Raw genomic sequence first — 23,877 nt, 5'->3', positions numbered from 1 at the left:
TGTGTTTGCTGACCTGCACTGGCTCCTGGTCTGACAATGCCTCACTTTTTAAATCCTCATCCTTGTTTTCAAATCCCTCTATGGCCTTGCCCCTCCCTTTGTCTGTAACCTCCTCCAGCCTGACAAGCCTTCGCAATCTCTGCGCTCCTCCAATTTTGGCCTCTTGCACTTCTCCGATTTTAATTGTTCCACCAATGGCGGCCGTGCTTTCAACTGCCTTGGTCTTCAGCTCTGAAATTCCTTCCCTAAATCTCTCCACCTCTCCTCTTTTACGATGCTCCTCTAAACCTACCTCTTTCATCAAGCTTTTTGTCATCTGACCTGATATCTCCTTATGTGGCTCAGTGTCAAAAATGTTTTTATTGATGATGCTCTTGTCTGGCGCATTGTGATGCTTTTCTACGTTAAAGACGTTCTATAAATGCAAGTAACATGAAAGCAAAAATATACAGTGAATGAAGCAAACATAAGTAGAATTTTTAAAACTCTTTGTACAAAGTAATTCCTAAGTCAATTGCTGGAAGGTGCATAAGGTTGACTGTCGGTGAATAGTTGCCTCTTCTTCGCTCCACCCCCCCCCCCCCCCCCGCCTCCCTTTCCTCCTATCACATGGGTCCCTGCTCAACACTGTCTCCTGATAGAATGGTCAAGGGAACCAAGACATGCAACCATGATTTATCAAAGGCCCATGCTTCAGTTCCTGCAGGTGACATAGACACTTAATATATTGTTGCATTTTCTTTTTGTAGGTGGAGATGCCTGGGTGAAAGCTTACTGGCTACACACCTGCACTTGACGTCTTCTGAGCCGCCTCACCCTAGCCTTGGTAGGATGATAGATCTTTGCATGTACAGTGATCCTTCCCAACATCTCTTGACATCACCAACAGGCACGCCTGTCAGCGTCATCCAGCCCAATCCCACTACTTCAAGTCCTGCACCAGTGGTGACAGCACCGACAATGCCAGCACCAGCCGTGGTTACATCAGCAGCTCCAACTCCAGTTCCAAGTGTGGCAGAAGCTGTAGCAGTACAAGGTTAGTGCGAGTTGTTTTTGTTTCGAATGACTGGAGAAGTTTATAATGTGATGTTTAGTTTGGCTATCCATTCAATGGCCTCCCGAGATGCTGAGTGGAGAAATGAGGTGCCTCCTGCAACAGATCTCAGTGGGCAGGTTGATGTGATGTGTTCAGTGGTCTGGGATTTGTGGCCACAGTCGCACTTCATAAGAACATAAGAAATAGGAGCAGGAGTAGGCCATACGGCCCCTCGAGCCTGCTCCGCCCTTCAATAAGATCATGGCTGATCTGATCATGGACTCAGCTCCACTTCCCTGCCCGCTCCCCATAATCCCTTATCCCCTTATCGTTTAAGAAGCTGTCTATTTCTGTCTTAAATTTATTCAATGTCCCAGCTTCCACAGCTCTCTGACGCAGCGAATTCTACAGATCCACAACCCTCAGAGAAGAAATTTCTCCTCATCTCAGTTTAAATGAGCGTCCCCTTATCCTAAGATCATGCCCTCTATTTCTAGTCTACCCCCATCAGTAGAAACATCCTCTCAGCATCCACCTTGACAAGCCCCCTCATAATCTTATACGTTTCGATAAGATCACCTCTCATTCTTCTGGGTCGTCCCTCATCTTCCATGTGTGGAGTAGGTGGCTGCCTCGTCTGTGCCCTGTGCGGATTAGGCTGAGCGCTGTCCACTGTCTCTGAGGGAGATCGAAGCCAGGGCCCTCTGCCGTTGGGTCAGTGATGAAGCATTGGTTCTTTGTTACATGCGCCCACGATTCAGTCCATCTGGATAGTGGATTGATACCAGCTGTATGAATATTGGCTGCTCTTTCCCAGAATGGTTTGTGGTGGGTTTTTCCAAGTCTTTGTGCACGGCGAAGGTCGATGTTGCTCATGATGTTTTCCATCTCGAGGAGCACGGTGACATCGTGGCGGGTGGGCCAATGTGGGACAGCACCGGGAGCCAATTAGTTGGAGTGGACTTGAGCGTCCCTGACCCTGCCCTCACGGCGCCATTTAGCTGCACGGCCATGATTTCTGTGTGGCGGCTACAGGACCATGAGGCAGAGCAGAATTCTGCAGCATACGAGCACCATTATATCTGTGGCATGTTTTGAAGTGATAGTGAGAAGATGTAACCCAGGGGCCAGTGTAGCTGTGCGGTTCCTGGTATTGAGTGGAGTTGCTCTAGAATGCCTTGCTAATTATAATGGTTCTGTTTATATCGTACAGATTGATTTTGAATTAATATTGCTGAGTGATGGCCCATTCTTCTGTGCTAATGTCCTCCTGCCCTATGCAGGGAAAACAAGGATGAGAATATTACAGATCTGTAGGAACATACACACAAGATAAACAAAAATTGATGGGCCAAAAATGTATTGCTGAACAGCTGTGATGTTGATGCTGGTAATCTGAAGATGCCAAATTGTACAAGTAGCTTCACTCCATCCCCCTATCCCATGAATGTTGTGGCACACTCGTAGGGATCAATTTTCGCCACTAGAGATTTCTGGCATACTTACCAGAGGTGCACCAGTTTTCCACGCGTGGAAGTGCGCCAAAAATCTTCGGACCGATTTTGGCCGCTGTCCTGGGTCTTCTAGCTGTTGGCGTGGTGTGGCGACTGGGTCTGTGGGTAGAGCCAGCGTCTTGTGCTGGAAATAGTGCCAGGACGCTGGACATGCGCAGTAGGATCGGGATTGCCGTGATCGCACATGCGCAGTAGAATCGAGTCATTGGGTGAGTGAGCCCCCCCCCCGGCGTTCATTCATCCCCCCACCCCCTCCCCTCCTCCTCCTCTCCCCCCACCCCTCAAACACAGAGAGACAGACATATACAGAAACACCTTCCCTTCACATAAATGTAGGACTTCTATTTTTTATTTGCTATTGATTGGTTGCTTATTACTTTGGTCTTGGTGCTTTAGGTGCAGGGTTCCTTCTATTTTTTTTATTAATTAATTGCTTATTACTTTTTGTGCTCCGTTTAGTGCTTTAAATGTACTTATGCTTCTTTAATGTTGTTGTGGAGGTGTTTAGTGCTTTGGAAAATCCTCTAACTTCCCCCCCCCCCCCCCCGCCCCACCCACCCCTGTTGATGTTGATGTGCTTGTCTCAGCCGGGAGCCTACAATTGCTTATTTATAAAAAGAGAAACAACTGTCCTCACTAAGCAGATATAAGGCAAAATATCATCGCAAGTGGTTTTAGGCCATTTTAAGTGATGTGTTTAATGCTTTAGTCCTGTGTGTTTAATTCTTCCCAGCCCCCTGTCTCTGGCTGTGCCTGCACTGAACTTAACTCCAGGTAAGGTTTTTCAGAACTTATAAAAGTGGACACTGACTCCATTCTAAGTTAGTTTGGAGTAAGTTTTCACTGCGAAAACTTGCTAAAACAGGTCTAAGTGACTAGACACACCCCTTTTTGGAAAAAAAACTGAAATAAAACAAAACTAAACTAACTCACTAGAACAGGAGCAAACTAAATGCCGAGAATTGCGATTTCTAAGATACTCCAAACTAAACTAGTTGCGGCAACTCCACCCAAAACTTGGACCTGTAGCATCTGTGGGTGTACCCAAGAGTAAGCAGGCAGCCATATTGTACAAAACTCAGTTTCGATCCTGTAGTGCCTGTTTACTGGCCAGGCTTCCTAATTGATCTGAAGCTCGAACCTAGGTCCAAGCTGGATTTGGGTCAGTTCAGGATCGGCATAGATTAGTTATTGCAGCCGGTATCTGATTTTTTTTTTCCAGACTGGTATTGAAGATCTTAGATTCTATAAGAGAGGAATTTTCTGATGGATTTGGACATTTTAAATGTGGGAATTTGTGCAAAGTGGGTCTTGTAACTGATGCAGTGAAGGTCTTGCAGCTGGTGCCAACAGTGCTGCCTTTGCAGTTCATTTACTGATGCTTTTTTGTTGAATTAACCATTTTTAAAGCAGACAGTTCGATCATTGACAAGGCTAAGAAAGGCTCTAAGAGGAAGCGGATAGCCGATGAGGCAGGAGAGCCGGCGAAGAGGCGCTCAGCCCGAGTGAGAAACACCAAGTGTAAGAAAGAAGAGAAGATTGATTTTCAGGAACTGCTGATCAAATTTCTACCCTCAAGGTACAATAGACTTTTCAGTGAAGAATTTTGCGGCTTTTCAAGAAGTTATCAAAAATACGTACCAATCCTAAGCAATTCGTCTTCAATGGTGATTTAACACAACAGAGACTGTCCCGAAGCAAACTGACCCAGTAACTAGTTGCGCTGTGAAGTAGTAAAAAAGAGATCTGTTCCTGTATTTACCCACACGACAAGTTCCTAATCTTGTGATTTGCTGATTGAGGGAAAGCAAAAGCTTAGTTAACTTGTGTTTGAGAACATGGCAGTGACATATTATTGGTTAGAATGGAACCTGGTGACGTTTAAGGTTGGAAAGGTCACAATTGTTTACTGGGAATGTCCATTAAGCGTGTCCACACTTCTCCCTAGGAAGGTGCAACAGTTCAGATATATGTGAGTCATGCTCCCCACTGGTTGACAGATCAATAACACTCCATGCACCCCCTGCTATAGGGACATTGCATCTGACTCTGGCAGCTAGCCCAAACCCAATCAAGCATTGATCGCGTGGGTAACAGAAGCAATGCAGCCAGTCAAACTGCCATATACCTTAGCTGTCTGTCATGGTTGTCAATAAGCCAACCTTGAATAAAACTTCAAACATATTAAGAAAACAAGCTGCTGTAAAATTGGTCAGTGGGACGGAGGGCACAGAGAGAGAAGCAGAGTCTGGAAAAAATATCAATATTACCCTGTTTGTGTCTAAACAAGCAAATCATCGGGGAATCCAGGGCCAGTATGCATACTATGCAAGGAAAGGCTGGGACATGAAGCATTACTCTTAGTCTCCCTTCTATTCCACGTGTACTGCATTTTTGTGAAAATAACTAGTGATTGGTAAGGTAAAGTAAAGCAAGGTTTTGGTCCAACATGCGTAGTAGGTAGCTGGTTTTCTCTTGTGATTGCCTACATGTGGCTACTGTGTTAAAAGCTCCTGAATTCCACTTTTTTTCCCCCTCCATCTCCCCCCACCCCCCCAATCCAAGAAAAAAATCAGCTTTGTGCTGGATTTTAAAGTCGCTGTATGGAAGAACAAGATCGGTTGCATGTGGATGATAGAAACGTAGAAAAATGCAAGGCCATGAAGACATTGCTCCATTTAGTTGCCTTCCCACTGTCCTAGCAATTGCAACTGATGATGTGGTTCTCCAAGATACTTATCTAATTTAAGCGACTTACCCCTATAACCTCCCTTGGCTATTCTGCCAACCATCTGATCAGCGTATTCACACTTTCTTGCATTCCACCTGTATCTATCTCTTTCAGCTTATCGTCCTGTCTCTTTGTTCTGATCTCCTGTAACAAATTAAATAACCATGATTGATCCTCTGCATCCCTGTACTGCTTTATTTTGAATACCTCAGTCATATACTCTCCTTCTGTCAGAAGGTTTATTTTCATCTCTTCCAATTCCAGCTGTTCCTAATTACAAACTCTACCTGCAATGTTGTTTCCTGTTTAAATGCAGCCCACACATAAACAGTGCACGTGCTGTGCCTTGTGCAAAAGAGTCATTGTGTGGATCGAACATAAGAACTAGGAGCAGGAGTAGGCCACCTGGTCCCTCGAGTCTGCTCCGCCATTTAATAAGATCATGGTTGATCTGATCATGGACTCCGCTCCACTTCCCTGCCCGCTCCCCATAACCCTTTACTCCCTTATTGCTCAAAAATCTGTCTATCTCCGCATTAAATATATTCAATGACCCAGCCTCCACAGCTCTCTGGGGCAGAGAATTCCACAGATTTACAACCCTCAGAGAAGAAATTCCTCCTCATCTCAGTTTTAAATGGCATCCCCTTTTGATGCCCATAAAATGTTCCAGGTATTTTGAGTAGGTTGTAGTTGATATTTTCTGAGATCTAGCCTGTGCACAATAGTGGAAAGCAGTACTGCTGCTGTAATAAGGCATTCAATTCATACTAACTCCTGCTCTCTCTCTAGGCTGAAAAGGGTAGATCTGGAGGATGACGAAGATGCATTCAGCACCTATGAAGTACAGACAGAGTTGAAAAAGGAAAGTCAGCAACTAATGGGCCCATATCGAATGCAATTTGATCTTTCATCTTTCATGGAATTTGGTAGGTTTTCAGAGCAGGGTTCCTTTTAAAACTTATTCTTGATGGGCCCCTTCAAAGTTCTCCGCATCACCATCAGTTGGGAGTCACTTGTTAGAAGCTTTGCCCCACTAATCCCAGGACGTCTGAGTGGTGGATCAATGATAGCCATGCTACGTTATGGGGGGTGGCTTTGTGATTTTGCATGAAGTGTTTGGTTCTATTTTGTGATTGCAGATGTTGATGTGTGGCATTTTGATCTATTTTGGAGCAGCATTTTGTCTAGAAACCAAGACACAGCAGTTACTGAAAGTGACCATGTAAAGTGCAAAAAATAATATTTAAGCTCTTATGAAGTGTTTTATATCATTGATATAGAAATGTTAGACTTTTATTCCTGTGAAAATATTCCATCTCCTGCTGCTCATGCCCAACATTCATATAATTCATTTTTTAGGCTACTTTTTGTTAATCTGTACATTGTTGGATTTCTTGGGTACCAAGCAATGATTTTATATGTTGTTAACTTTTTAAAGATCGGTTTACATTTGCAAAGCTGGTCAAAGTCATGTAAATCCTTTTATATTGGTGACCCGTTTTTTGTGTGTGAAACAAGCCACTGATTGGGCATTGAACATTGAGTGAATACCTGCTCGGAAAGATTCCAGACTGTTACCTGAAAAGACTGTGTTCCAAGTTGGCTAAAGTAATGAGGGAGGAGGTGTTTAGACTCAAGTACCCACAGCACTCTCCCGTATCGGTCGCAAGTTTGCTGTATCTGCTGGTTTGGCCTCCTGGTCAATGTTGATTTAAGTTAGTGCTGGTTGATAGTGATGCTCTTGGACAGGAGTTGAGCTGACTTTATCACCGCTACAAAATAAATCTGTGAGTCAAACTAGTTGTCTTCGCTTAAGGAAAAATGATCAGTTGGTTTTTATTGTCCTGATAATCCTAGCTATTGTTGATCAAAAAAGTGTTGATCTAGGCTTAGGAACCTCATTGACCTACATAAACTGACACTAAGTCATCATCTCCTTAAATGGCCGTTCCTGTAAGGAGACCTCCCTCTCCCATGATACAGAAGCTGTAACTTTTGTATAATCAGTTCATAGTAGAGAAATAATAATCACTTGAGTGCCAGTAATCCGCTGAAATAATTGAATGTAGTCCTGCACTGTGCTACTCTATCTCGGGAGGTTTTGCTCGTGCTGTTGGGGAGGGTTTAAACTAGCTTGGCAGGGGGTTGGGAACCAGAGAATAGAATCAGTGGGGAGAGAAGCAAAGCTGGAATTGGGCAGCAGAGAAGTAGAAGTAGAAACTGAATTTGGAAGACAGAGGAAACAAGGGCTGGAAAATGGACAACAGGGGAGTTTGGCAATACTAAATGGTATATACTTCAATGCAAGCAGTATAGGGAATAAGGCAGATGAGCTGAGAGCACAGATTGACACTTGGGAGTATGATATTATAGCTATTACTGAGACATGGCTGAAAGAAGGGCAGGTATGGCAGCTCAACATTCCTAGTTACAGGGTTTTCAGACGGGATAGGGAGGGGGGTAAAAGAGGAGGGGGGGGGGATCGCAGTATTGATTAAAGAAACAATTACAGCTGTGAGAAGGGATGATATGTTAGAGGGGTCATCAAATGAGGCCATATGGGTTGAATTAAAGAACAAAAAAGGGGCGATCACACTACTGGGAGTGTACTATAAACCCCCAAGCAGTCAGAGGGAGATAGAAGAACACATTACGGTAAAGTGCAAACACTATAGAGCTGTAATAGTGGGGGATTTCAACTACCCTAATATTAACTGGGAAAAAGGTAGTGTAAATGGTATAGAGGGTGTGGAATTCCTAAAATGCATTCAGGGGAACTTCTTTAGCCAGTATGTAACATGCCCAACAAGGGAAGGGACGGTTCTGGACTTGGTTTTGGTAAATGAAGAGGGTCAGGTGGAAGGGGTATCAGTGGGAGAGCATTTTGGTGCTAGTGTTGATAATTCAGTAAGATTTAGGGTAGTTATGGAAAAGGACAAAGGGGGACCAGGAATAAAAGTTCTCAATTGGGATAAAGCCAATTTTGCTGAGCTGAGATGGAATTTGGCCGAAATGGATATTTGATGGTAAATCAGTGTCGGGCAGTGGGAGGCATTTAAGGAGGAGATCCTGAGGGTACAGAGCAAGTATGTTCCCCTGCACAAAAAAATAAGGGTGGGACTAACAAATCTAGAGCCCCCTGAATGTCAAGGGACATACAGGGTAAGATAAAGAAAAAAAGGGAGGCTTATGACAGTTACTGAGAACTCAATACTGCAGAAACTCTATAGAGGAGTATAAGAAGTGCAGGATGCAATTAAAAAATATATCAGGAAAGCAAAGAGAGAGCATGAAAGAATGTTGGCAAGTAACATCAGGGAAAACCCAAAGATGTTTTATAAATACATTAAGAGCAAGAGGATAACTGGAGAAAAAGTGGGGCCTATTAGAGACCATAAAGGAAATCTGTTTGGAGGTAGAAGATGTGGGTACGATTCTTAATGAATACTTTGCATCCGTTTTCACAAAAGAGAGGGGCGATGCAGACTTTGCAATGAGGGAGGAGCTGTGTGAAATATTAGACGAGATAAACATAGTGAGAGAGGAAGTATTAAGGGGTTTAGCGGCTTTGAAAGTGGATAAATCCCCAGGGCCGGATGAAATGTGTCCCAGGCTGTTGAGAAGCAAAAGAGGAAATAACAGAGGCTCTGGCTATCATTTTCCAATCCTCTCTGGCTACAGGTGTGGCGCCAGAGGACTGGAGGACTGCTAACGTTGTACCTTTGTTTAAAAAGGGAGAAAGGGATAGACCGATTAATTACAGGCCAGTCAGCCTAACTTCAGTGGTGGGAAAATTATTGGAAAAACTCCTGAGGGGCAGGATAAATCTTCATTTGGAAAGACATGGATTAATCAAGGACAGTCAGCATGGATTTGTCAAGGGAAGGTCGTGTCTGACTAACTTGATTTAATTTTTCGAGGAGGTAACCAGGAGGGTTGATGAGGTATTGGATATGGATTTTAGCAAGGCTTTTGATAAGGTCCCACATGGCAGACTGGTCACAAAAGTAATAGTCCCTTTGGATCCAAAATTGGCTCAGAGGCAGGAAGCAAAGGGTAATGGTTTGTGGGTGTTTTTGTGACTGGAAGGCTGTATCCAGTGGGGTTCTGCAGGGCTCAGTGCTGGGTCCCTTGCTTTTTGTGGAATATATCAATGGCTTGGACCAATGTTGGGGGTATGATTAAGAAGTTTGCAGCTGACACTAAAATAGGCTGTGTGGTTGATATTGAAGAAAACTGCGGATTGCAGGAAGATAATATTGTACACGTTAGGTGGGCAGAACAGTGGTAAATGGAATTCAGTCCGAAGAAGTGTGAGGTAATGCATTTGGGGAGGGCGAACAAAGCAAGGGAATGCACATTAAATGGTACGACACTGATGAGTGTAGAGGAACAAAGTGACCTTGGAGTGCAGGTCCACAGATCCCTGAAGGTAGCAGGCCAGATAGATAAGGTGGTTAAGAAGGCATATGGAATACTTGCCTTTATTAGTTGAGGCATGGAATAAAAGAGCATGGACGTTATGCTTGAACTGTATAAAATATAGAAAATAGGTGCAGGAGTAGGCCATTCGGCCCTTCGCGCCTGCACCACCATTCAATAAGATCATGGCTGATCATCACCTCAGTACCCCGATCCTGATTTCTCTCCATACCCCTTGATCCCTTTAGCCGTAAGGGCCATATATAACTCCCTCTTGAATATATCCAACGAACTGGCATCAACAACTCTCTGCGGTAGAGAATTCCATAGGTTAACAAACTCTTGAGTGAAGAAGTTTCTCCTTATCTCGATCCTAAATGGCTTACCTCTTATCCTTAGACTGTGTCCCCTGGTTCTGGACTTCCCCAACATCGGGAACATTCTTCCTGTATCTAACCTGTCCAGTCCCGTCAGTATTTTATATGTTTCTATGAGATATTCTCTCATTCTTCTAAACTCTAGTGAATACAGGCCCAGTCGATCCAGTCTCTACTCATATATCAGTCCTGTCATCCCGGGAATCAGCCTGATGAACCTTCGCTGCACTCCCTCAATAGCAAGAACGTTCTTCCTCAGATTAGGAGACCAAAACTGAACACAGTATTCCAGGTGAGGCCTCACCAAGGCCCTGTACAACTGCAGTAAGACCTCCCTGCTCCTATACTCCAATCCCCTAGCAATGAAGGCTAACATGTCATTTGCCGCCTTCACTGCCTGCTACACCTGCATGCCAACTTTCAATGACTGATGTACCATGACAAGTTTCGTTGCACCTCCCCTTTTCCTAATCTGCCACCATTCAGTTAATATTCTGCCCTCGTATTTTTGCCACCAAAGTGGATAACCTCATATTTATCCACATTATACTACATCTGCCATGCATTTGCCCACTCACCTAACCTGTCAAAGTCACCCTGCAGTCTCTTAGCATCCTCCTTGCAGCTCACACTGCCACCCAGCTTAGTGTCATCTGCAAACTTGGGGATATTACACTCAATTCCTTCATCTAAATCATTCATGCATATTGTAAATAGCTGGTGTCCCAGCACTGAGCCCTGCGGCACCGCACTAGTCACTGCCTGCCATTCTGAAAAGGACCCGTTTATCCCGACTCTCTGCTTCCTGTCTGCCAACCAGTTCTCTATCCACGTCAATACATTACCCCCAATACCATGTGCTTTGACTTTGCACACCAATCTCTTGTGTGGGACCTTGTCAAAACACTGGTTCGGCCTCAGCTGGAGTACTGTGTGCAGTTCTGGTCACCGCATTACAGGAAAGATGTGATTGCACTGGAAAGGATGCAGCGGAGATTTACAAAAATGTTGCCTGGACTGGAGAATTTTGGCTATGAGGAAATATTGGGGATGCTAGGTCTGTTTTCTTTGGAACAGAGGAGGCTGAGGGAAGACCTGATTGAGGTGTGTAAAATTATGAGGGGCCTAGATAGAGTGGATAGGAAGGACCTATTTCCCTCAGAGAGGTCAACAACCAGGGGGCATAGATTTAAAGTAATTGGGGGAGGTTTAGAGGCGATATGACGGGAAATTTCTTCACCCAGAGGGTTGTGGGGGTCCGGAACTTACTGCCTGAAAGGGCGGTAGAGGCAGAAATTCTCACCACATTTTAAAAGTGCTTGGATGTGCACCTGAAGTGCCGTAACCTATAGAGCTACGGACCAAGAGCTGGAAAGTGGGATTCGGCTGGGTAGCTTTTGGTCAGCTGGCGCGGACACGATGGGCCGAAATGGCCTCCTTCCGAGCTGTAAATTTCTGGGATTCTGTTCTATCTCTGTAATGATGGAAATGAAGCACAGATCAAGGTCTCTTGCAAACCACTGATTTATATGCACACAACCTTTGTAATGGATCAATTGCCCTTCTCGGAACTCTGGATGCTATCAAAGTGCATGTTGTTTTATTTAAAAGTTTTTTAATTCACTCTACACAGCCCTATTTTGTGGCATGACAAATGCAGTTGATTTCATTACCTTGAAAACTTTGCAGCGGCAACAGCTTGCATTGATATAGCACAGTTAACAACCCAAATGCTTTCAAAGCAGTAAGAGAAGGGTTGAGGGAGGTGGTTGAAGAGATGAGTTTTGAGGAGGCTTTTGAAGGTGGGCGAGCGATAGCAAAGTGGAGGGATTTAAGGAGAGATTTCTGGATTGTCGGGCTGGAAGTTCAGTCTGTGAAGGTGGGCATGCACAGGAGCCCAGAGATCGAAGAGCAGAGGGACAGATTGGCATGTTGGGCTGGAGGAGGGATGAGACCTTGGAGGGATTTGTAAAATGAGGATGAGAATTTTGAATTAAATATACAGCAGATGGGGATCCAGTGGAGGACGGGTGATGGGGCAGCTGGGCTAGGTGGTGAACTTTTGGATTAGTTGAGTTTGGAGATTGCTGAGAGGAGCACAAGAGCGGTCGAGCTTGGCAGAGATGTGCGATGCCACAGAAGCACAAATAGACGGGCACGATGATGGTAAGGTTGTGGGACTTGAAGCTCAGTCCAGGAACAAAAGGGGATCTGAATCTGGAGACATTACATGGGGTCGAGAGTGGTAGTAGCGAGGTAGAGCTGGATGAGGGAGCAGACTCCATGCTGAAGGATATTTGGCGTTGACGACCACCCCATCTCCAAGCTTCCTTTCCTGCCCAAAGTCCTTGAATATGTTGTTGACTCTCAAATCCGAGCCCATCTTTCCTGGAACTCCATGTTTGAACCCATCCAATCAGGTTTCTGCCACAGTTCTGAAACGGTCCTCATCAAAGTCACAAATGAGAGACCGTGACTGACCATGGTAAACATTCCCTCCTCATCCTTCTCAGCCTATCACGGTTCACCACACCATCCTTCTCCACAACTTCTCCTTCGTCGTCCAACTGGGTGGGACTGCACTCGCCAGGTTCCATTTCGACATAACCAGTCGTAGCCAGAGAATCAACTGCAATGGCTTCTGTTCCTGCTCTGTTGGCTCTGGAAACCGCCAATGGTCTGTCCTTGGCCGCCTCCGATTTCTTATCTACACGCTGCCCCTTGGTGACATCATCCGGAAACACACCGTCAGGTTTCACGTACACAGGCGACACCCAGCTCTACTGCACCGCCATCTCTTTCAACCCCTCCACTGTCTGATATGTCACGCTGCTTGTCCAGTACTGATAATTTCCTCCAACTAAATATTGGGAAGAATGAAGGCACAAACTCTGTTCCCTAGCCACGACTTCATCCCTCTCCCTAGCATCTGTCTGAGGCTGAACCAGACTGTTTGCAACCTCGGCGTCCGATCTGATGCAGAGATGAGCTTCCAACTACATCTGCTCCATCACCAAGACCATCTACTTCTATCTATAACATCGCCTGACTCTGCTGCTGTCTCAGCTAATCTACTGCTGAAATCCTCATCCATACCTTTGTTACTTTGAGATCTCTACAATATAGATGGGGAGGAACACAGTTATTTTAGTCACCGTGAATCAATGTGAGATTATCTGCAATATTAAAAAGTCAGGAGTGTGATGGAGTACTCTCCATTCGCCTGGATGAGTGCAGCTCCAACAACACTCCAGAAGCTCGACACCATCCAGGACAAAGCAGCCTACTTGATTGGCACCCCATCCACCATCTTCAACATTCACTCCCTCCACCAGTGGTGCACCGTGGCTGCAGTGTGTACCATCTACAAGATGCACTGCAGCAACTCGCCAAGGCTTCTTCGATAGCACCTCCCAAACCCGCGACCTCTACCACCTAGAGGGGCAAGGGCAGCAGGCGCATGGGAACACCATCACGCCCAAGTCACACACCATCCTGACTTGGAAATATATCACCGTTCCTTCATCGTCACTGGGTCAAAATCCTGGAACTCCCTCCCAACATCACTGTGGGAGCACCTTCACCACACGGACTGCAGCGGTTCAAGAAGGCGGCTCACCACCACCTTCTCGAGGGCAATTAGGAGTGGGCAATAACTGCTGCCCTTGCCAGCAACGCCCACAACCCATGAATAAATAAAAAATAAATAAACCGGTGAACCAATTTTATTTAAGGCCAACATACACTGTCGTCTTTGAGTAAACGCAAGGAGCAACTCAGACTGCCATCACTGCCACATTTTACTCGGTTGGCAGTTCTCAAGCTTCCATCCTTTAACTGTAATTTGATTTAGATTGTTTGAGTCCACAGATCTCAGGAAATTACACTGCTGAAATCTGTTTTAGTTGGTTAATGTTACTTTTCAATGAAAGAATCACTTAATAATGCAGGGGTCCCCTGCGGTCATCCCCCTACAATCTCCACCCACAATGATTCAACATTTTGTTCATTAGAGCCCCTGCAAAACAGATACACCGCTTTGAGTACTGTTGAGGGGATGACTCATCAGGGGATGGCAGCAGCAGCCAAGTTCATGGCACCGTGGCTGGCTCTGTTGCACAGGAGGGCAGGAAAAAGAGTGGGAGAGCGATAGTAATAGGGAATTCAATTGTAAGGGGAATAGATAGGCGTTTCTGCGGCCGCAACCGAGACTCCAGGATGGTATGTTGCCTCCCTGGTGCAAGGGTCAAGGATGTCTCGGAGCGGGTGCAGGACATTCTGAAAAGGGAGGGTGAACAGCCAGTTGTCGTGGTGCACATTGGTACCAACGATATAGGTTAAAAAAAAAAGGGAGACGAATTTAAGGAGCTAGGAGCTAAATTAAAACGTAGGACCTCAAAAGTAGTAATCTCAGGATTGCTACCAGTGCCATGAGCTAGTCAGAGTAGGAATCGCAGGATAGCTCAGATGAATACGTGGCTTGAGCAGTGGTACAGCAGGGAGGGATTCAAATTCCTGGGGCATTGGAACCGGTTCTGGGGGAGGTGGGACCAGTACAAACCGGACGGTCTGCACCTGGGCAGGACCGGAACCAATGTCCTAGGGGGAGTGTTTGCTAGTGCTGTTCGGGAGGATTTAAATTAATATGGCAGGGGGATGGGAACCAATGCAGGGAGACAGAGGGAAACAAAATGGAGACAAAAGCATAAGACAGAAAGGAGATGAGTAAAAGTGGAGGGCAGAGAAACCCAAGGCAAAAAACAAAAAGGGCCACTGTACAGCAAAATTCTAAAGGGTCAAAGTGTAATAAAAAGACAAGCATGAAAACTCGGTGCCTCAATGCAAGGAGTATTCGGAACCCAGGAGAGGGCTCTGAGCTAGTTAGAGTGGGTGAGAGCTCAGATGAACAGGACCCCAAGAAAGAATGCAAAAGGCAGGAGGCAACAGAGCAGAGTAGCACTGGGGTAAGTGTAAACCATAAGGTGACAGGAAGGGACAATATGTATGAATATAAAGGGGCTGCAGGAGGGGTCAAAACTAAAAATCATGGTTTAAAAACTAGTATTAAAACACTCTCCCTAAACGCACGCAGCATTCGAAATAAAGTAAATGAGTTGACGGCACAAATCATTACAAATGGATATGATTTGGTGGCCATTACAGAAACGTGGTTGCAGGGTGGCCAAGACTGGGAATTAAACATACAGGGGTATCTGACAATTCGGAAAGATAGACAAGAAGGGAAAGGAGGTGGGGTAGCTCTGTTAATAAAGGATGATATCAGGGCAGTTGTGAGAGACAATATTGGCTCTAATGAACAAAATATTGAATCATTGTGGGTGGAGATTAAAGATAGTAAGGGGAAAAGGTCACTGGTGGGTGTAGTTTATAGGCCGCCAAATAATAACTTCATGGTGGGGCGGGCAATAATCAAGGGAATAATGGAGGCATGTGAAAAAGGAACGGCAGTAATCATGGGGGATTTTAACCTACATATCGATTGGTCAAATCAAATCGCAGGGGGTAGCCTTGAGGAGGAATTCATAGAATGCATACGGGATTGTTTCTTAGAACAGTATGTTACAGAACCTACAAGGGAGCAAGCTATCTTGGATCTGGTCCTGTGTAATGAGACAGGAATAATAAACGATCTCCTAGTAAAAGATCCTCTCGGAATGAGTGATCACAGTATGGTTGGATTTTTAATACAGATTGAGGGTGAGGAAGTAGCGTCTCAAACGAGCGTACTATGCTTAAACAAAGGGGACTACAGTGGGATGAGGGCAGAGTTGGCTAAAGTAGACTGAAAACCCAGACTAAACGGTGGCACAATTGAGGAACAGTGGAGGACTTTTAAGGAGCTCTTTCATAGTGCTCAACAAAAATATATTCCAGTGAAAAAGAAGGACGGTAAGAGAAGGCATAACCAGCTGTGGATAACCAAGGAAATAAGGGAGTGTATCAAATTAAAAACCAATGCATATAAGGTGGCCAAGGTTAGTGGGAAACTAGAAGATTGGGAAAATTTTAAACGACAGCAAAGAATGACTAAGAAAGCAATAAAGAAAGGAAAGCTAAATTATGAAAGTAAACTTGCGCAAAACATAAAAACAGATAGTAAAAGCTTTTACCGATATATAAAACGGAAAAGAATGACTAAAGTAAATGTTGGTCCCTTAGAAGATGAGAAGGGGTATTTAATTATGGGAAATGTGGAAATGGCTGAGACCTTAAACAATTATTTTGCTTCGGTCTTCACAGTGGAAGACACAAAAACCATGCCAAAGATTGCTGGTCACGGGAATGTGGGAAGGGAGGACCTTGAAATAATCACTATCACTAGGGGGGTAGTGCTGGATAGGCTAATGGGACTCAAGGTAGACAAGTCCCCTGGTCTGGATGAAATGCATCCCAGGGTATTAAGAGATGGCGGAAGTTATAGCAGATGCATTCATTATAATCTACCAAAATTCTCTGGACTCTGGGGAGGTACCAGCAGTTTGGAAAGCAGCTAATGTAACACCTCTGTTTTTAAAAAAAAAAGGGGGCAGACAGAAGGCAGGTTAGTTTAACATCTGTAGTGGGGAAAATGCTTGAAGCTATCATTAAGGAAGAAATAGCGGGACATCTAGATAGGAATAGTGCAATCAAGCAGACGCAACATGGATTCATGAAAGGGAAATCATGTTTAACTAATTTACTGGAATTCTTTGGGGATATAACGAGCATGGTGGATAGAGGTGTACCGATGGATGTGGTGTATTTAGATTTCCAAAAGTCATTCGATAAGGTGCCACACAAAAGGTTACTGCAGAAGATAAAGGTACGCGGAGTCAGAGGAAATGTATTAGCATGGATCGAGAATTGGCTGGCTAACGGAAAGCAGAGAGTCGGGATAAATGGGTCCTTTTCGGGTTGGAAATTAGTGGTTTGTGGTGTGCCACAGGGATCGGTGCTGGGACCACAACTGTTTACAATATACATAGATGACCTGGAAGAGGGGACAGAGTGCAGTGTAACAAAATTTGCAGATGACACAAAGATTAGTGGGAAAGCGGGTTGTGTAGAGGACACAGAGAGGCTGCAAAGAGATTTAGATAGGTTAAGCGAATGGGCTAAGGTTTGGCAGATGGAATAAAATGTCGGAAAATGTGAGGTCATCCACCTTGGGGGAAAAAAAAACAGTAAAAGGGAATATTATTTGAATGGGGAGAAATTACAACATGCTGTGGTGCAGAGGGACCTGGGGGTCCTTGTGCATGAATTCCAAAAAGTTAGCTTGCAGGTGCACCAGATAATCAGGAAGGCGAATGGAATGTTGGCCTTCATTGCGAGAGGGATGGAGTACAAAAGCAGGGAGGTCCTGCTGCAACTGTATAGGGTATTCGTGAGGCACCTGGAGTACTGCGTGCAGTTTTGGTCACCTTACTTAAGGAAGGATATACTAGCTTTGGAGAGGGTACAGAGACGATTCACTAGGCTGATTACGGAGATGAGAGGGTTACCTTATGATGATAGATTGAGCAGACTCGGTCTTTACTTGTTGGAGTTCAGAAGGATGAGGGGTGATCTTATAGAAATATTTAAAATAATGAAAGGGGTAGACAAGATCGAGGCAGAGAGGTTGTTTCCACTGGTCGGGGAGACTAGAACTAGGGGGCACAGCCTCAAAATATGGGGGAACCAATTTAAAACCGAGTTGAGAAGGAATTTCTTCTCCCAGAGGGTTGTGAATCTGTGGAATTCTCTGCCCAAGGAAGCAGTTGAGACTAGCTCATTGAATGTATTCAAATCACAGATAGATTTTTAACCGATAAGGGAATTAAGGGTTACGGGGAGTGGGCGGGCAAGTGGAGCTGAGTCCACGGCCAGATCAGCCATGATCTTGTTGAATGGCGGAGCAGGCTCGAGGGGCTAGATGGCCTACTCCTGTTCCTAATTCTTATGTTCTTATGTTCTTAGTAGGTGTAATAGGCTTGTGCCCAGCGCACTTGATCTGCAAAGAGATTTTGATCAATCTTGACAACTGATTGTGCCTTTTGAGAGCATTATTTGGGGAATATTGTTGCTAAGCAGAATTTTAGTAACAATTGTCCTGCCTTGTAGTATTCCTGCTGCAATTTGTCAGCACAAAGAGGGTCCCTCTCGAGGCCAGTTACAAGGAAGCAACTTGATTTTTACTTACATCAACATTACTGTCTGGAATTAATAGTTCAGGAAAATAAGTATTTCAGTGTTGCAGACTATAAATTGTTAGTCTTTAGTGACCTAGTTCTATGGTTTGTATTATAGAATCATAGAATGATACAGCACAGAAGGAGGCCATTCAGCCCATCATGCCTGTGACAATCGATCCCAATCCCCTGCTCTTTCCCCATAGCTCTCTAATTTTTCTCCCTTCAAGTATTTAGCCAATTCTCTTTTGAATGTTACTATATAATCTGCTTCCACTGCTTTTTCAGGCAGCGCGTTCCAGATCTCAACAACTCAGTGTTACAAAAAATGTTTCCTCATGTCGCCTTGGGTTCATTTGCCTATAAACCTTAAAACTGTGTCCTTTTGGTTACCGACCCTTCTGCCATTGGACGTAGTTTCTCCTTATTTACTCTCTTAAAACCCTTCATGATTTTGAACACCTCTATCATATCGCCTCTTCACCTTCTCTGCTCTATAGAGAACAGCCCCAGCTTCCCTGGTCTCTCCACATAACCTGCACTCTCTTTAAAATTGTACCATTTAATTCAGATTGCCTCTCCTCATTCTTCCTACCAAAATGTATCACTTCACATTTCTCTGCTTTAAATTTAATATGCCCATTTTGCCATCTGTTTATGTCCTCCTGAAATCTGTTATTATCTGCGTCATTGTTTACTACATTTGAGTTTCATATCGTCTGCAAACTTTGAAATTATACCCTATATACCCAAGTCCAAAAATAGCAGTGGTCCGAATAGCGACTCCTGGGCCACACCACTGTATACTTCCCTCCGGTCTGGAAAACACCCTTTCACCACTACTCTCTGCTTTCTGTTCCTTAGCCAATTTTGCATCCATGTTGCCACTCTCCCTTTTAATCTCATGGGATTTAATTTTGCTAACAAGTCTATTATGTGGTACTTTAACAGTTCCTTTTGAAAGTCCATATACACAACATCATCCGCACTACCCTGATCAGCCCCCTCCAAAGAACCTGATGAAGTCAGTCAAATAACAATTTGCCTTTAACAAATCCATGCGGACTTTCATTTATCAGCCCATACTTTTCTAAATGCTAATTTTGTTCTGGGTTATTGTGTCTCAAAGTTTCCCCAACACCGATGTTAAGTTGCTGGGTTTATCCTTCTCCCTTTTGTTAAACAGGGGTGTATCATTTGCAATCCTGCAGTCCTCTGGCACCACTCCCATTTCTGAGGTGGATTGGAAGATTGGGTCCAGAGCCACTGCAATTTACATCCTTAATACATACTCCTTACATACTCAGTAAACTAGGATGCATTCCATCCGGACTCGGTAACTTTTCTACTTTGAGCACGGCCAACCTTTTTAGTACTTCCTCTTTATCTATTTTTATCCTATCCAATATCACTACTGCCTCTTCCTTTACTGCAATATTGGCAGCATCCTCTTCTCTAGCGAGGTCAGATGAAAGTACCTCAATCATGCTCTCTGCCTCCATAAGCAGATTTCCTTTTTGGTCTGTAATCGGCCCCACACTACCTTTTGACTACCCATTTACTATTTGTGTTTATAAGACCGTTTGGGCTGGATTTTAGGCTTTTCTGTTTTCGAAGCGGGTTGGGAAAGTTACAGGCTGGGAATAGTTGTGCTATAGCAAGGAATTTTCGCCATCTGGACCCAGTGCTAAGGTGCGCAGCGCGAAGGGAGGCGTTTTACAACTTTCAAGGCAAAAAATGGGAACTTCGTGAACTAAAGTGCCGGGGCGGGGGGAGGTGGAGGAAGTGGAGGAAGAGGGAAACTTTAAAAAAAAAACACACATTCCCAAAACATTGTCCAAAACACAAATTGCTAAAAAGATTAAAAGAACATAAAAGAACAAACATTCGCACTTACCTTTACAGCACTTTACCTTCCTCACCGCCGCTGGGATGGCTGGACCGCTCTGGTTTCCCAGGCAGTCATTACGAGATGCGATTCCAGGCGGACGGGTCGGGTTCGAGTCAAAACTATTGCTGGTGCCACAACCAGAGGCATTGCACACCCGGCGCAGCTCTTCCCGGCGCTGCTGCTCAGCGCCACTGCAAATCCCACCAAGGATCGCGGCCAGACGCAGGAAACCTCGCCGCACCATTCGGAGCGCAAAGGACGGGAAAATCCAGCCCATTATGTTAGCTGCTGTTACTTGGTATACTCTTTTATTTGTCTGCGTAGGTTGAAACATGTTCAACAGCGAAAGGAGAAGTCTTGGTGATTCCTTGAAAGAGGTTCAACCTCTGCATTCAGAGCTCCTTCTCAGCCTATCCCTCATTTTTCTATGGGCCTCATGTAGCTTGGGGCTATTTGATTGTTCAACATTTTTTGCCCTTTCTATAGTTCAGATCTCAAATAAATAAAGCACTGAAGTATGTGTGTGATGTACCTTGGAATGAGATAGACCATACTTAATGCTAGGTACTGTATTAATCATTAATAACTCTATTGTAACATTATCTTTTATTTTTACACAAGCAGAAAAACAAGATGTTCACAAGTTTTTGCTGAACAATCTGAAGAATGGCGGGATACTCGATCTGATGCTGAAATATTTAAAGGCGCTTGGTCAAAAGTTCTTGGCAAAATGGCCACCGAGGCTGGCAGAGGTGGTCCTTTCAATCTACAACAGCTGGAGAAAACACTGCAGTAGCCTACCTAATCCTATCCTGAGAGAGTGCAGCAACCAGCACATCAAGGTACTGCCGTCAAACTAAGTCGTTTTAGCAGTCTTAGATTTTTTTAAATTGTCTTTTCTTGAAACCACACTGCTAGGTACAGTTTGACAAGTGCCAGCAGCTATCTGGTAATGCATTCGTGCTCAGTAAGATGCACAGCATATGTTCTTCGTAACATGCACAGAAATGTAGCTTCACCCAATGGGTTAGTGGTTTTATTATGAAGTGCAATATGATTGCCCATGGGCCCCGACAATCTTAAAGTTGTGGATAGTTGAAAAAGGGAGGTTGTTCTGTGGAACATAAACATGTGAAGAGTTTGCTCCTGATGGCAAAAGTATATAGGTTCAGTGCGAGGGAGAAAAGGTTCAACTGGAAAGCAATGTATTGTTCCTATCCTCGCGTTACAGGGAAGGATTTCATCACACATCATCTAAAACTAATAGAACATGATAAAGAAAATTATATAAAGTCAGAGGCTATGAGGGGAAGAAATGTCTTTATTTTTCTACTGTTGAAGTTTTTTTTTCTAATGGTGAATTTTAAATGTGAAACCTTTTTCTCGGGTTGCGTTACAGGTTACATTACGAGGTCCATATGTTAAGAACATTCCCTAATACTTACAGATCTGTACTAACATTAAATAGCACTTGAGATCCATATATGAAAGATCTTGCACAGTTTGAGAGCACTACGTGTTGAGGGTTGACCAAGCCACTAGGTTCAGGTAAAATTTCAACGTCGGGAATGAATAACATGGGCGGTGAAGATCTGGGGGAACCTGGGGACACCCCAATTGGGGTGTGGGTGTCCTCGAGGTGGGATGGGGTGCGGAGAGTGAGAAACTACGTGGAGCAGAGTTTTGGACGTAGCAGGCAACTATCATTATTCTGGTTTATTTTGTTTTTATTTTAAGCGATGTATTTTCCTTACTGAGACCTGCACTATACTTTCTGTTTCTTTGAATACATTTTGATGGGTTCGGTATGAGTCGCAGAACTTGAAAAGTATCCACGATTGCAGGTTCTTAAATATACTGGGCCTAATGTGCCTGATTGATGGTTAGATGGCTTGAAACTTTAATTCTCATTTTAAGGAGGAATATATGGTGTGGGTTTTTTATTTTCCTTGGACCCTGATTGTTTATGCTGAATTTTAAGTTCTGGCGGGTGTTAACAGGATTGCTAGGAAGTTTAAGAGTAAAATTGATGCAGGAATGGGTGTAACTTCCTAATTATGGCCCCATAGGAAATTCTACTGTGGAAATTCTACTGTAAGATCCTCTCGGAATGAGTGATCACAATATGGTTGAATTTGTAATACAGATTGAGGATGAGGAAGTTGTGTCAGAAACGAGCGTACTATGCTTAAACAAAGGGGACTACAGTGGGATGAGGGCAGAGTTGGCTAAAGTAGACTGGAAACGAGGACTAAACGGTGGCACAATTGAGGAACAGTGGAGGACTTTTAAGGAGCTCTTTCATAATGCGCAACAAAAATATATTCCAGTGAAAAAGAAGGGCGGCAAGAGAAGAGATAACCAGCCGTGGATAACCAAGGAAATAAAGGAAAGTATCAAATCAAAGACCAATGCGTATAAGGTGGCCAAGGTTAGTGGGAAACTAGAGGATTCGGAAGATTTTAAGCAACAGCAAAGAATGACTAAAAAAGCAATAAAGAAAGGGAAGATAGATTACGAAGGTAAACTTGCGCAAAACATAAAAACAGATAGTAAAAGCTTTTACAGATATATAAAACGGAATAGAGTGACTAAAGTAAATGTTGGTCCCTTAGAAGATGAGAAGGGGGATTTAATAATGGGAAATGTGGAAATGGCTGAGACCTTAAACAATTATTTTGCTTCGGTCTTCACAGTGGAAGACACAAAAACCATGCCAAAAATTGCTGGTCATAGGAATGTGGGAAGGGAGGACCTTGAGATGATCACTATCACTAGGGAGATAGTGCTGGATAGACTAATGGGACTGAAGGTAGACAAGTCCCCTGGTCCTGAGGAAATGCATCCCAGGGTATTAAAAGAGATGGCGGAAGTTATAGCAGATGCATTTGTTATAATCTACCAAAATTCTCTGGACTCTGGGGGGGTACCAGTGGATTGGAGAGCAGCTAATGTAACGCCTCTGTTTTAAAAAAAAAAAAGGGGGCAGGCAAAAGGCAGGTAATTATAGGCCGGTTAGTTTAACATCTGTAGTGGGGAAAATGCTTGAAACTATCATTAAGGAAGAAATAGCGGGACATCTGGATAGGAATAGTGCAATCAAGCAGACGCAGCATGGATTCATGAAAGGGAAATCATGTTTAACTAACTTACTGGAATTCTTTGAGGATATAACGAGCATGGTGGATAGAGGTGTACCGATAGATGTGGTGTATTTAGATTTCCAAAAGGCATTTGATAAGGTGCCACACAAAAGGTTACTGCAGAAGATAAAGGTACGTGAAGTCAGAGGAAATGTATTAGCATGGATAGAGAATTGGCTGGCGAACAGAAAGCAGAGAGTCGGGATAAATGGGTCCTTTTCCGGTTGGAAATCAGTGGTTAGTGGTGTGCCACAGGGATCAGTGCTGGGACCACAACTGTTTACAATATACATAGATGACCTAGAGGAGGGGACAGAGTGTAGTGCAACAAAATTTGCAGATGACACTAGGATTAGTGGGAAAGCGGGTTGTGTAGAGGACACAGAGAGGCTGCAAGGAGATTTGGATAGGTTAAGCGAATGGGCTAAGGTTTGGCAGATGGAATACAATGCCGGAAAGTGTGAGGTCATCCTTGGGGAAAAAAAACAGTAAAAGGGAATATTATTTGAATGGGGAGAAATTACAACATGCTGTGGTGCAGAGGGACCTGGGGGTCCTTGTGCATGAAACCCAAAAGGTTAGTTTG

The 23,877-nt window shown here is 44.1% G+C and overlaps 1 protein-coding gene across 1 annotated transcript in view; it reads left to right on the top strand.

The window, feature by feature from the left end:
* cabin1 (calcineurin binding protein 1) overlaps positions 1–23,877 on the top strand; it is a 539,464-nt gene that overhangs the window by 19,440 nt on the left and 496,147 nt on the right. The window contains 4 exon segments of the mRNA XM_070887525.1: positions 750–1,036; positions 3,961–4,129; positions 6,074–6,210; positions 20,773–20,990. Of these exon segments, the coding sequence (XP_070743626.1) occupies positions 750–1,036; positions 3,961–4,129; positions 6,074–6,210; positions 20,773–20,990 (811 nt within the window).

The sequence above is a fragment of the Pristiophorus japonicus genome, chromosome 8, assembly GCF_044704955.1.
Source record: "Pristiophorus japonicus isolate sPriJap1 chromosome 8, sPriJap1.hap1, whole genome shotgun sequence".
Lineage (NCBI taxonomy): Eukaryota > Metazoa > Chordata > Chondrichthyes > Pristiophoridae > Pristiophorus > Pristiophorus japonicus.
This window is presented reverse-complemented; position numbering and strand designations above follow the sequence as displayed.